Genomic DNA, 12057 nt, shown 5'->3' on the forward strand with positions numbered 1-12057 from the left:
CTCTCCGCGGTGGTGCTGGAGAGCTTGTCAGGTCTGGTGCTTGACTGTGTCACTGTCAGGATGGATAACGGCAGCCTGCTCCAGTGCCTTTGAACATCCTGGAGGTCTCCCAGCTGACACCAGTGCGTGCACAGATACGCCTTCACACACGCACGCACACACATGCGCACACATAGCCATGCCTAGACAACAGAGGCGTATATACATTCCTGTACTAGAGGCCGCATATTTTTGTTCAGACGCAAGTCCGAGGGCATAGTCACCATGCCCGACCCGAACCCAACAGGCATTGTGTTTTTTATGTCCAATCCTGACTCAAGCCCTGTTACCCTGTCACACAAACCACAATTGTGGTTACCTTGGTTACAGCTTGTCTGTTTACCCAGATTACACGTGTGAGCACCTTGAAAATGGCCATCAAAACGCATTGTTTTATATAGGCTATATCGCTAGGTTCATTGTTTAACACACACACACACACACACACACACACACACACACACACACACACACACACACACACACATTACACAATGTCATTGACAGTTCTTCACACATATAGTTACAGTACAGTTACACCCCTGTGTTAAACACTAACAGCACCTATGGTTAACTAACCAATAATAAGCTTGATAAAAAGAGTCACTTGGCCAAATTACATCCACCACAGAAGACAAGAAAAGTATTTTAACACATAGTGAACCAGTATTAGATATAACATTAAAACTCAGCATTTGAAATGAAAATGTTATCTTACCAGATCACAAGTCCCCTTGGAGTCCTCTTGCATTGCATTGTCACATAGATAAACAAATGAACCCCAATACTGAACGGGAAGTAGCCCAATACAGACAGAAGGTCTATCATTGTTATTTATTTTTACACTGTATTTTCACTTAAAAGAACTTGAAGCACCATGCAAAACAGGCTTGCCCAATCTAATTAGTAGTTCAAAATTCAAATGTTCGCTGCCTAGTTATTAGGGCCTATATGTTCAGCCTATGTGACCAAACCAAATTATCATTTCAAAATGTTTGACCATCCTGTCAGTCTTGGGTTAGGTGTCGAACCTCTATTCCATACACGAACATGCAAATAAATGCTTGCACACACCTAAACAAGTCTCTCTCCCGCACACACATCCATATAGTCTCGCACTCCACACATTAACCCTAGACAAACTCATACACACACTTACACACTTGCACACACACACATGCACACTTGCGCACAGTCTCATGCTTACATGCACTGACATGCATGAACACAGATGGATGGAGCGTGCTCTTCTCACAAGGTGGCGATTATGTCAAAAGCATGCTTCACACAAGCTCGTCTGTAGTTCCTCATGCCTCACTATCGATTTCCCCTTCTGCTTTCCAGATTGTCGGCAGGATCTGTGTGAATTTGAATCACTGCATGTGTAGTTGTGCGGAAGGGATAGCTATATAATGAGGAGGTGATCAATGCAGCGCCCAGCCCTGCATGGGAAATACCACTTTTCTGCTCCTTGCCTTCGATTTTAACAAACACCACGAAGGTCTGCGTCATAATTGACAAAATAAATAGAGAAAAGGTTAGGGAGAGAGCGAGAGAGAGAGAGTGTCGTCTGAAAGAGGAGGGGAGTGAGAGAGGAGAGAGTGATGAAGAAACAAACCTGCACAGAAGGAAATGGGGCTAGGCTGGGCTAGGGTAAATGCTCCTTGATGGCAGACAGGTGCTGAGAAAGGTGAGACACGGGGCAGGTGGGGTGAGTGGACGGAGGGTCTCCGCTCAGTCTGGGGGGCTGTAATAGGGAGGGCTGAAGTAGTGGTGCTTGTGGAGGTGTGTGTGTGTGTGGGGGGGGGTCTGATGGATGGCCCCTAACGGCTCCAGTGGGAGTTGGCATGCATGTCCACTCTCACGCTAATAGCTTATTGAGCGACGGGGGCCGGCGAGGATTAGAAGGCACTGGCTTAATGTGCAGACCGCGTGCAGTCAATAACGCCCACTCTGCAATAAATCTGTCTGACATATTCCCAGAAACACGCCCGTCATCAGTGGGGATTTATTAAAGTGTACAAGAGACAGAAAGAGAAAGAGGGAGAAAGACAGAAAAAAAAAAAAAAGTCCCCAAATTTCGCACAGCGGGGCCACACCAGGCCACATAACGTTTCCATAACAATTAAAGGGTGGCGGTAAGCGGTGGCCAAACTTGCCGACTCTCTCAGGAAGTCCAGAGGGTAGTGGGGAGGGGAGGGCAGTGGGTTGGTGTTGTGTGAATGGGGTTCTCGATGCTGTACTCAGAGTTAATGCTGTCAGTCGCATGTTAAACAAGGCCATTACTACCACAGGACTTGGTGCACCCTTGTGTTTTTCCCTCCTCCCCCTCGCCCCTGTGACTAACCGAGGTGCGAAACGTGCCAATGCCTTAATGTGCCACATTGTTTTCCTTTTAGAAGCATTGAGTGCTTTTGTAGACCTGTGAAACACGGTAAACTGGTGCTGAAATTGAAGTGGATGCTTTCTGCACACTGCTAATGGGGGTGCAGTGTTAGTTGACCACTGTGGAGACATATGTATAGATGAATGGTTTTATTGTTTTCATTGAAGGCTTTTTATTGGTGGTGGAAATTTTGGTATGACTTAAATCTGACAGGAATTCTCTTCTCTTCTCTTCTCTTCTCTTCTCTTCTCTTCTCTTCTCTTCTCTTCTCTTCTCTTCTCTTCTCTTCTCCTTTTCTGCTCTCTTGTATTTGCGTTTTCACTTCTCTTCCTCTGTTTTGAACCTGTGATCTACACTAAAGAAAAGCTGGTCAGTTACTGTTGACTGATCTTTCATCTTCCCTCGAGCCCTTCCCTCATCATCTAGCGTTTATAGGTGACTGCTTCAGGGCTACCATAAGGATCCCTTCATTTCCTTTTGCGCCCAGTGTTGTTGCCGGCGCGTTCCCAGCCTGCCTGCTCTGAATAAACACAACCTAAATAATTGATGTTCCCTCAGTTTACTCCTGTTTTGCACCTACAGACCAACTGTCAGCTTCCTTTACCATTCAAGTGAACATTTTCTGTTGCTGACCTTCTTTAGAATTCACTGGAGGTATCAGAGTAGCCTTTGGCAATGTTTATACTGCAACCTCAGAGTCAAACTTCTTTACCATCACTTCCCTCTGAACAGACTGCACTCTCCCTTTCTTGGGAGCCTTAATCCAGATTGAGGGCATCCTGCAGTTTCGGCTCAATTTACTATGCCAGCAAAACAGTTGAGTGGGTGCTCGTGTCCCCCTATTTGAAGACTAATTATCCCTTGTCTGAGTGTCAGGTCAAACTAACTCTGCCATACTGTTCACTACCATACTGTTCTCTCATGTGTTTGGCACAGCGGTAATTATGATGCCCTGGTATTTTTATGTAGGAGAATCTTTTTTTCATGATTTTGAAACACTGTTCATCCATCAAGAAAAAAGGGATCGCCCAAATGTCTGCAGTGAGAAACACAGAAATAGAAAAAAAGGAGAAATTCTTGAAATGTTAGTATCCCCTGGGTGTACAAAAATGGACCATATGTGAATAATGCATTAAGTACAAGCAACATCAAGAGCCAAGTTAACTAATGTTTTGATAAATGCCATACCAGAAAAAAAAACTAACAGAACAGCATCATGTTCAAACCCCAAGTGAAGTGGAAAAAAAGTTATAGGCAATCTCCTAGAATATCTTTTCTAAGGATTTGACATGCAGATGTCTCCTACCATATTGGACTGTCACTCTCAAACTATTTCTCCCATTGATGTCCAACAGATAACATCCATGGTTGCGAAATTACAGAACATCACACTGGGCTGAAGTGGTAGGTTACTCTCTGGAAAGAACTGAAACGGGTCTCTGGCAAGGAGGGAGCTTTGTTGGCCCCGAACCACTGATAGGGCGTGGAGGTGAGGGACCACTGATAGGGCGTGGAGGTGAGGGACCACTAATAGGGCGTGGAGGTGAGGGACCACTAATAGAGTGTGGAGGTTTAATCTGAGTGGAAGATCAGGCAGTTAGCAAAAGATTACGAGTTGTGTTGTATAGCCAGTGACAGTCACAGTGTGGTGCTTTGAGTTTGTGTGGCTAACGGCTTTATTTCAAGCGAACACTAAAGGCTGTAATTCTGTCAGTGAGAATTGACAGTAAAGAATATGGCTGGCAATTACAATTTTAATGTGGTATAATACTATGTTTTCAGGAGGAGCCATTCGTGATGGTGTCAGAGAATGTCCTGGGAAAGCCCAAGAAGTACCAAGGCTACTCCATTGACGTCCTAGACGCCCTCTCCAACTACCTCGGTTTTAAGTATGAGATCTACGTCGCTCCGGATCACAAGTACGGCCTCGCGCAGACAGATGGCACATGGAATGGCCTGATTGGAGAGCTCGTCTCAAAGGTAAGAGCAAATAGACCTTATGATGATACACTGTTCTGGATGTGTAGCTCCATACCAACCACTCAACTAACTCACAGCTTTGAATTTTTAGTTATGTTAAGAAATGAATGGATGACAATGCTGCTAACTATTGTTTTTATTCTGACATGACTACGACTACATAAGACTGTTACTACCATCCCATTATTACATACATACTACGTACTACATAACATGACTGAGCCAACATAATATTACTAATACTACTAATACTGTATCAATGCTATTGAGCCTGTACAACACTGCTAATACTGGTAATAATACACACATACTGATGGCTTTGTTTGGACATGATGGAGCCTACACATTATTAATAATACCAACAGAACAGTACATATACTATAGTTTTTATTCTGACATGACAGAGCCATGCTTGTGCTTTAAGTGAAACACATTTGTTGTGAAATTCACCAAAGTGGTGTAAACCCAGTGATAAGAGATGGCCCCACACAACGGAAATGCTATCAGCTGCCATACACAGAGAAGGAGAATCTGTAAGCAGCTGGAGGTCAGCGCAGCATTTTCAGAGCCATTACCCATGACCCCTCACTGCTTTCCATTCCACAACTCTTTACAGCCTCCCGACATGGTGCCCTTTTTCCGCCAGTCTCCGCCGGAGCCTGCCTCTCAACATTACAGCTGCGGGAATATGCACAAGAGCCACATTGTAGCTTATCTCCATGTCCAGAGAGATAGACCCAGTGGGGGGACACACACAGGGGAAAAAAAACACGGAGCTGAATCCATAAAATGAGGAATATATCCAGCCATATCACACGAACCCCTGCTCTCTTTCTCCTCATTGTTTCCCCCTCGCTCTCATCTCAGGGCTTGATGTTTCTTTGAAAATGTATTCCAGCTCGGAAATTGTTCTCCCTCTTTTTTTTGGTCCTCCTCCACACTTTTTCTGGCAAATTATGTGTTATCATGAGAAGGAGTTGGACGTAGATTTTTCTGTCTTTTTCTGTCTTGGCACAGAAAGAGGACTCGGATTCACAGTGTAGCACCTTATACTTAGCTGGGCGAGGTACTGTTATTCATGCATAGTTGTTTTCACATGTGCAAACCTTCACACACTGGTGCACTGGTACTCGCACAAAAATGAAAGATATAATGCAGGCAAGCCTATTTGAGATTCTATTTTTTATGCTAATGCTTTTTCAGGCACACAGAAACAAAGGTGCAAGGCACAGAAATTCTCTTCCTCTCGTTTGTGACTTGTGGAGTTTGGAGCATGGCTGGTTTCCAGCATGCTGACCACCACGCACTGATGTGTCAATAAAGTCTATTGGACGAAGAAGCTTTTTTTTTAAGTCCGATTATGAAGGGGTCACTTTGGCTGTCCACATCCATAGGTGGAACCAGGTGCAATAGGTGCATTCAGTCACAGTAAAATATATTTTTTTCTTTTTTGACATTTTGCTTATGCAAAACAATGAGAATTTACCCAATCAAGCATTAGATTAAAGTTAACTGACCGTTTTGAGAGTTGGAGCAGATTTGCCAGCATTAAAATATGAGTTTAAATACACATTCTATTAAGTAATGATTCAGCCACTTTTGTTTGTTGATTAGTGTACAGTCTAATTTATTCATGTAATCATAATTCTGCTTCTGACATTTCTTTTGCTCGTACAGCCAGACATACTCATTGAAATTGGCACTAATACTATACTGCCATCTGATGGCATAGGGAAAAGCTGATTGTGTTGAACATCTCACAAAAGCTCAGTTTGAACAGTGTGCGGGTGTGTGCGTGCGGAGTGTGCTGAGTGGAACCAAACCCATGTGTTACCCTTGTTACCCTTCAATTACAGAAGCGGAGCCATTGTGCCCAGCGTGTTGTACTCGCTTTGTGACTAGTTGCAGCTTGTGCTTTTTTATTCTTTCTTTCTATTTTTCTTTCTCTCCTTTTTTTCTTTGGTTTACCAGCAACGCAGCACAATAGTTTTTTTCTTCACCCGCCCGTCTGTTAGAAGGGCCCCTGCAGCGTTCAGTGGTTCCATCAAGTGGTTTCTGTTCCTTTACAGTGCACACTTGGGTGTTCTCCCTACATGCTACCCTTAAGCCTCTCCCTCTTGCGAGGAAGATGCCGGGGAATCATTGTCCACGCGTATGTCTCGTATGCCGCATAAATGACAATTTCTGCCTGTTTAATATTTTGTTTCCTTAGCAGAGCGTGAAATTAGCAGATTTAGTCATCTGTGAATTCATTATGAGGGTGTGTGTGGGGTGGGGGGGGTAAAATAACATCAGTCCATACTGCTGACACAGAGAAGGAAACCTGTTTAGTTTTGATGAACAATATTTTTTTTCCCTTTCATGGAGAATAAGAAGTGGAAGAATAAAAAATAAAAAGTTAATTTGCTAGTGATAGGCCTAAGCCAATTTGCAGACTCATTACGTTTCCGGAGCACTTGCCAGATGTTTTTTTTTCCTCTGCCGTGGCGGGCTGCACACGGAACGCGGCGTGTGATCATCACTTGCCATAACAGGCTGCGATACAAGCAGAGGCGCAGATAGCGCAGCGCTGCATGCCTCTCACGTCGCCTGCGCTGGGGAATGAGGAGAGGCAGAGATGAGATACAGTCACTTTGCAAGGTGATTCTGAGGGGGGCGTGAGTGTGTGTGTGTGTCTGTGTGTTATAATGTGTGTTGTGTTGTGCTGTGTATGTAGCGCTCCCAAAACCCTACTAAGTTAAGCATTAAGGGAGAATATCTATTGGGTCCTTTAAATTAAATAAATCTTGGGTCCCTGAACTATGAATTTAACCAAAGTAGGGATAACTAATATTTATATAAAAAGGTATTCCAAAATTCACAAGTAGCAATTACAGTAGGAACATCAACCAAACGATTTCTTTGTCACGGGTAGTTATTATTTTCAAAAACAAATAAATAAATAAATAAAACCACATTCAGCAAACTGAAAATTAAATTAAAAGACACTCACATTACAGTTGACATACAAAGTGTCTTTTCCCTTTAATCTCAAGTTTACACTTTGACAAACAAAACTTTTGACAAGTTAGCATTTGTACCATCTCCAAATAACCAAAGCTAACATTAACTCTGTAGGCGGTTATCCTACTAGCTAGCTTCACTGCAGATAACAATGGGCCTCATTCTCGACTCATTCTCGAAGTTTCTTCTGAAATGTTTCTTACGGGCTTCGGAAAAGCAACGTAAGAAAAAGACCTCCACCAAATTCATGAACGCTTGAACATGTGTTCCTACACAGAAGAAGTGTTCTGAGCTGTGCTCCCCCGGAAGAGTTTTCTTAAATTGAAAGCGCGTTCTCGTGCACCTGGATTTGCATACATACACGCCCGCCAGCACCTTATAAGGGCACGCAACCGTAGTGACATGTGTGGAATCTACCGAGTCCACGCGAAAGCAACTCGTAAGCGAGTCATGTCAAAGCGGAAAGCGAGCACAAGTAAACGCAGAAACGAAATAGAAAATAAAAACGAAGTGCAGGAATGTAACTGCTGTAAGTGCAAGTTAAGCACTAGTCGAAGTGCCAGTTAGGAAGGGAGGTGCTCTCTGAAGAGTTGGGTCTTCAAAAGCTTCTTAAAGGTAGAGAGGGACGCCCCTGCTCTGGTAGTGCTAGGCAGTTCGTTCCACCAATGTGGAACTACAAATGAAAATTCTGGATTGCCGTACTTGCACAGACGGCAGTGCCAAACGACGCTCACTAGACGAGCGCAGCATTCTGGTGTAGTCCTTTTATTTATTTTATGACATCACGGTGCCTCGTAGAATCACGACTAGGCTATACATGTGAAACGTAATTGTTAATGATACAAATATTCTCGTAATTATTATTGTTATAATTACTTTAATCCGAGGATCTGTAGAGTTGATGTGAATGAAATCACCAACGATTTCTCACAAATTCATTAACACTTCTAACACGGAGAGTTTTCTTAAATGCGATTCCTCAAAAAACCACAAGATGGCCCACGTGGCCATCTTGTGGTTTTTTAAGGAATCGCATTTGAGAAAACTCTGGCCGAGTTACGACTGCTATTTCGAGTTCGGAAAGTCTTCTGAAGTTCAGAACAAATCCCATATGAGAAAACTTTCATGAATGCCAAATGTTTTCCTGAATCCAATTCAGAAGAAATTCCTTCTTAAATTCTTCTTAACTGCGTTCGAGAATGAGGCCCAATGTAGGCGGTTAGCCTACTAGCTAGCTTCACTGCAGATAACAATGTCCACACCCTTACACTAGCCAGTAAACCCTCTCCCAACCCTACATGAAGCAGGCCTGGTTAATTGCTTGTGTACGTTGTGGCTCATTAAAGCTTAAACTGGCCAATTCACTCCATAGAGCAACTAAAAGAAAATATGTGAGTCTACCTGGCTCCGAGTGTGTCTATGAGTCCGTCCTGAGTGGCCAATCTCCACTTAGCTGTCAGTGTCAAATTCTGGATTGTTTAGCCAACAAGCCTTTTGAACACACACAACGAGTGTCATGTCTCTGCTGAACCCAGCTCCGGCCACGCCCCCCTTTTTCGACTTCAACTCACACACCTCCGCTACAGCCTCAATCACCATCCCAATCCCCTGATCACCTGCACCTGCCTCAGTCACCTTCCCAATCGCGTACACCTGACACCTCCCTACTTATACTCCTCACTTCCCTCACTTCCCTGTCTGGCCTCGTTGCAGAATGGACTAAACTTCCAAAGGCAACCTACTTCCGACATCTTCCACATTCCCTAGATTTGCCTCCAGGTCATCAACTCCTACGATCTCCTCGTCCCCAGGATTCCGACTCCAGGTCCCTACTGACTTACCCTGTTGGTTTGTTAGTCTTCCCTGTGTGTTTCCCATTCCCCTCTCCTTGGCTGCATCCACAATAAAGACCCTGTTTGACCTGAACACCTCTGCATCCTGAAGTCCTGTAATAACGAGCACAAAGTCCTTGCGAGAAACTTGTCACCGCTCTCGTTCTCCGTCGCTCATCCCCTGGTCACCCCTCTCTCTAATCCCCCGGCATCCCACTGTTCTAACCCAACCAGAATTAGACAGATATTTTACAACCAATCCGAACCCACTGCTATCACTAGTGTCTAGGCAGACAAGGACTCAAGAGGTTAGCTTCATTCTAACCAGCAGTTTCCCGTACAATTCACAGGAATCAACGCATTGAAAACAATTAATCGATAACTCTTCAATCTTGTACTCTTCTATCATATATACATAGGAGCTTCAGGTATATTCATACAGCATCTCTTTTACATGTATATGTGTATGCGCGTGTTGTGTGCGTGTGCGTGTGCGTGTGCGTGTGTGTGTGTGTGTGTGTGTGTGTGTGTGTGTCTGTGTGTGTGTGTGTGTGTGTGTGTGTGTGTGTGTGCGTGCTCTGGCAGGAGGGAACTTTGTTGGCCCTGAACAACTGATAGGGAGCGTGAAGGTGAGGGTGCCTTTCCATTGAAGTGGGCTGTGAGGGATTTGCAGCACAGCCTCCTTTGCACACGCTTGTGTGTGTGTGTGTGTGTGTGTGTTTATGTGTGCGTGCATATGGTGAGTGTATCTGTGTGTGCGAGCCTGTGCTGTGCGTCGTGTGTGTCAGTAAGGGCGGGTGCTTGAGGTGAATCCATCTCTTTCAGGTGAAACAGTCTGCAGCACTCCCAGCCCTAGTACCCATGTCCCCCCCTCTACCTCCCTGGGGTCGTGAACTGAGGGGGGCGGGTGGTTTGGTTGGAGGCTGCCCGATTGGAGCACTTGTGATGTGGGAGCAGCCATTATCTCCGTCTGGCCGGGCAGACTGGAGCTCTGACCCGGGCGCAAACACTGGGGCCAGCCAAGGTCCCCTCTCCACTCCCCGAGAGCTCATCCACGCTAATGGGCTAGGCTGCTGGTGGAGACCTGCCCGCACCCCGCCACTCCACAGGGACACTCTTTAGTATGCTAATGCAACCGGCTGTTGACGTACCTGCTCATCAAGCCAAAGTCTCTCTTATTGTTGTTGTTTTGGTTTCTGCTCATATTCCATCAGATGTGGAAGACACAAAGAAAAACTGTATAGAGCTTCTTAAAAAAAATTAACATTTATGATAAGGTGAGGAAAATTGCCTCCAACCAAAAGAATATATTTTCCCCCCTGATCGAAAATGTTATTCTGAGTTCTTGCATCCTCCCTCCATTTTCTGTCAGCCTGACGTGCTGCGCTCACTCTCCTACTTGCCTTTTGTGAATATGACAATTATGTGAATTAATGCGTGCACTGGTCCGGTGTTACGGCAGCATAAACACTGGCAATCATCAGAGAGTCTGACTGGCGGGAGAAGCAGGTGTGGTTATTGGTGCGTTATTGTGTTAATGATGCACTCTGAGAACAGGACACCGTGTGCTGAGGATGACTCACTCCCCAGCTTCTCTCATTTTTCATTGTCTTTTCTGTTCTTTTCTTTCTTGAGTTCATTAGTTCATTTGGCAAAAGAACTAAAAGGTGTGCACATGTGTGTGTGTGTGTGTGTGTGTGTGTGTGTGTGTGTGTGTGTGTGTGTGTGTGTGTGTGTGTGTGTGTGTGTGTGTGTGCATATATATGTGTTCACAGGCTGGTGAGCTTGATTTTCATATTCAAAAGTGTGTTTGCGTTTTATTTCCTTGCATCTTGCTTATTTCCCTCCATGCTCTAATGTTTTCCTTGTCTCCCTGTGTTTGTGCGTGTGCTTGTTCCCAGAGGGCAGACGTGGGCCTCTCTGCGCTGACCATCACCCCGGAGCGCGAGAGTGTGGTGGACTTCACCACGCGCTACATGGACTACTCTGTGGGCGTGCTGCTTCGCAAGGCCGAGCGCACAGTGGACATGTTCGCGTGCCTGGCGCCCTTTGACCTCTCGCTGTGGGCCTGCATTGCCGGCACCGTGCTCCTGGTGGGCATCCTGGTGTACCTCCTGAACTGGCTGAACCCGCCGCGGCTGCCCATGGGCTCCGTCTCCTCCACCACCCTCTACAACTCCATGTGGTTCGTCTACGGCTCCTTCGTCCAGCAGGGTGAGTGAGCATGTCACGGGTCGCAGCGAGGACAGCGGTGTGTGGAAGGAAGACACCGGAGACAGAGTGAGGGAGAAAAGAGAGTAAATGTAAGAATGACAGGGAGAAAGGAAGTGGAAAAGGGGAGAGAGAGAGAAGAGAAAAATAATAGAAAACACAGACAAGGGAGAGTTTTAAGAAAGAAAGGGATTGAGAAAGAGGGAGGGAGAGTTGTCAAGAGAGTAAGAGAGAGAGAGGGGGAATAGTAGATTGGAGAGAAAAAAAGAGTGAGGGAAAGAAAAAGTAAGGGAAGAAACAGGATAGGAACTGAGACATATCACAATCCCTTCAGAATACTTTCAAGTTCATATAAGGTCATAACTGAGAGTGAGTTCCTTGTGAGAGTCCAGGGGAGGAGAGGGGATAAGAAAGGGATACGGGGGTAGGAGAAGGGAGCAGTAGGAAGAGGGTGGAAATGAGAAGAGGAAAAGAGTGTGAAATTCCACACGGGAAAAGAGTTATTGAGTGCTACAAGGACAACTTGACTTCCCAAATAAACGGGCAAAGCCTCTTGATTCTTGGATCCCTTTCCCGAGGCAAATCATTTGCCGTGATTGAGTATGC

General features: G+C 45.1%; 1 protein-coding gene across 1 annotated transcript in view; it reads left to right on the forward strand.

The window, feature by feature from the left end:
• grid2 (glutamate receptor, ionotropic, delta 2) overlaps positions 1-12057 on the forward strand; it is a 287411-nt gene that overhangs the window by 216199 nt on the left and 59155 nt on the right. Inside the window, exons 10-11 of the mRNA XM_012830589.3 lie at positions 4208-4405; positions 11142-11454. Coding sequence (XP_012686043.2) covers positions 4208-4405; positions 11142-11454 — 511 coding nt within the window. The remainder of the gene's footprint in view (positions 1-4207; positions 4406-11141; positions 11455-12057) is intronic.

Source organism: Clupea harengus, chromosome 7, assembly GCF_900700415.2.
Source record: "Clupea harengus chromosome 7, Ch_v2.0.2, whole genome shotgun sequence".
NCBI classification, from domain to species: Eukaryota; Metazoa; Chordata; class Actinopteri; order Clupeiformes; family Clupeidae; genus Clupea; species Clupea harengus.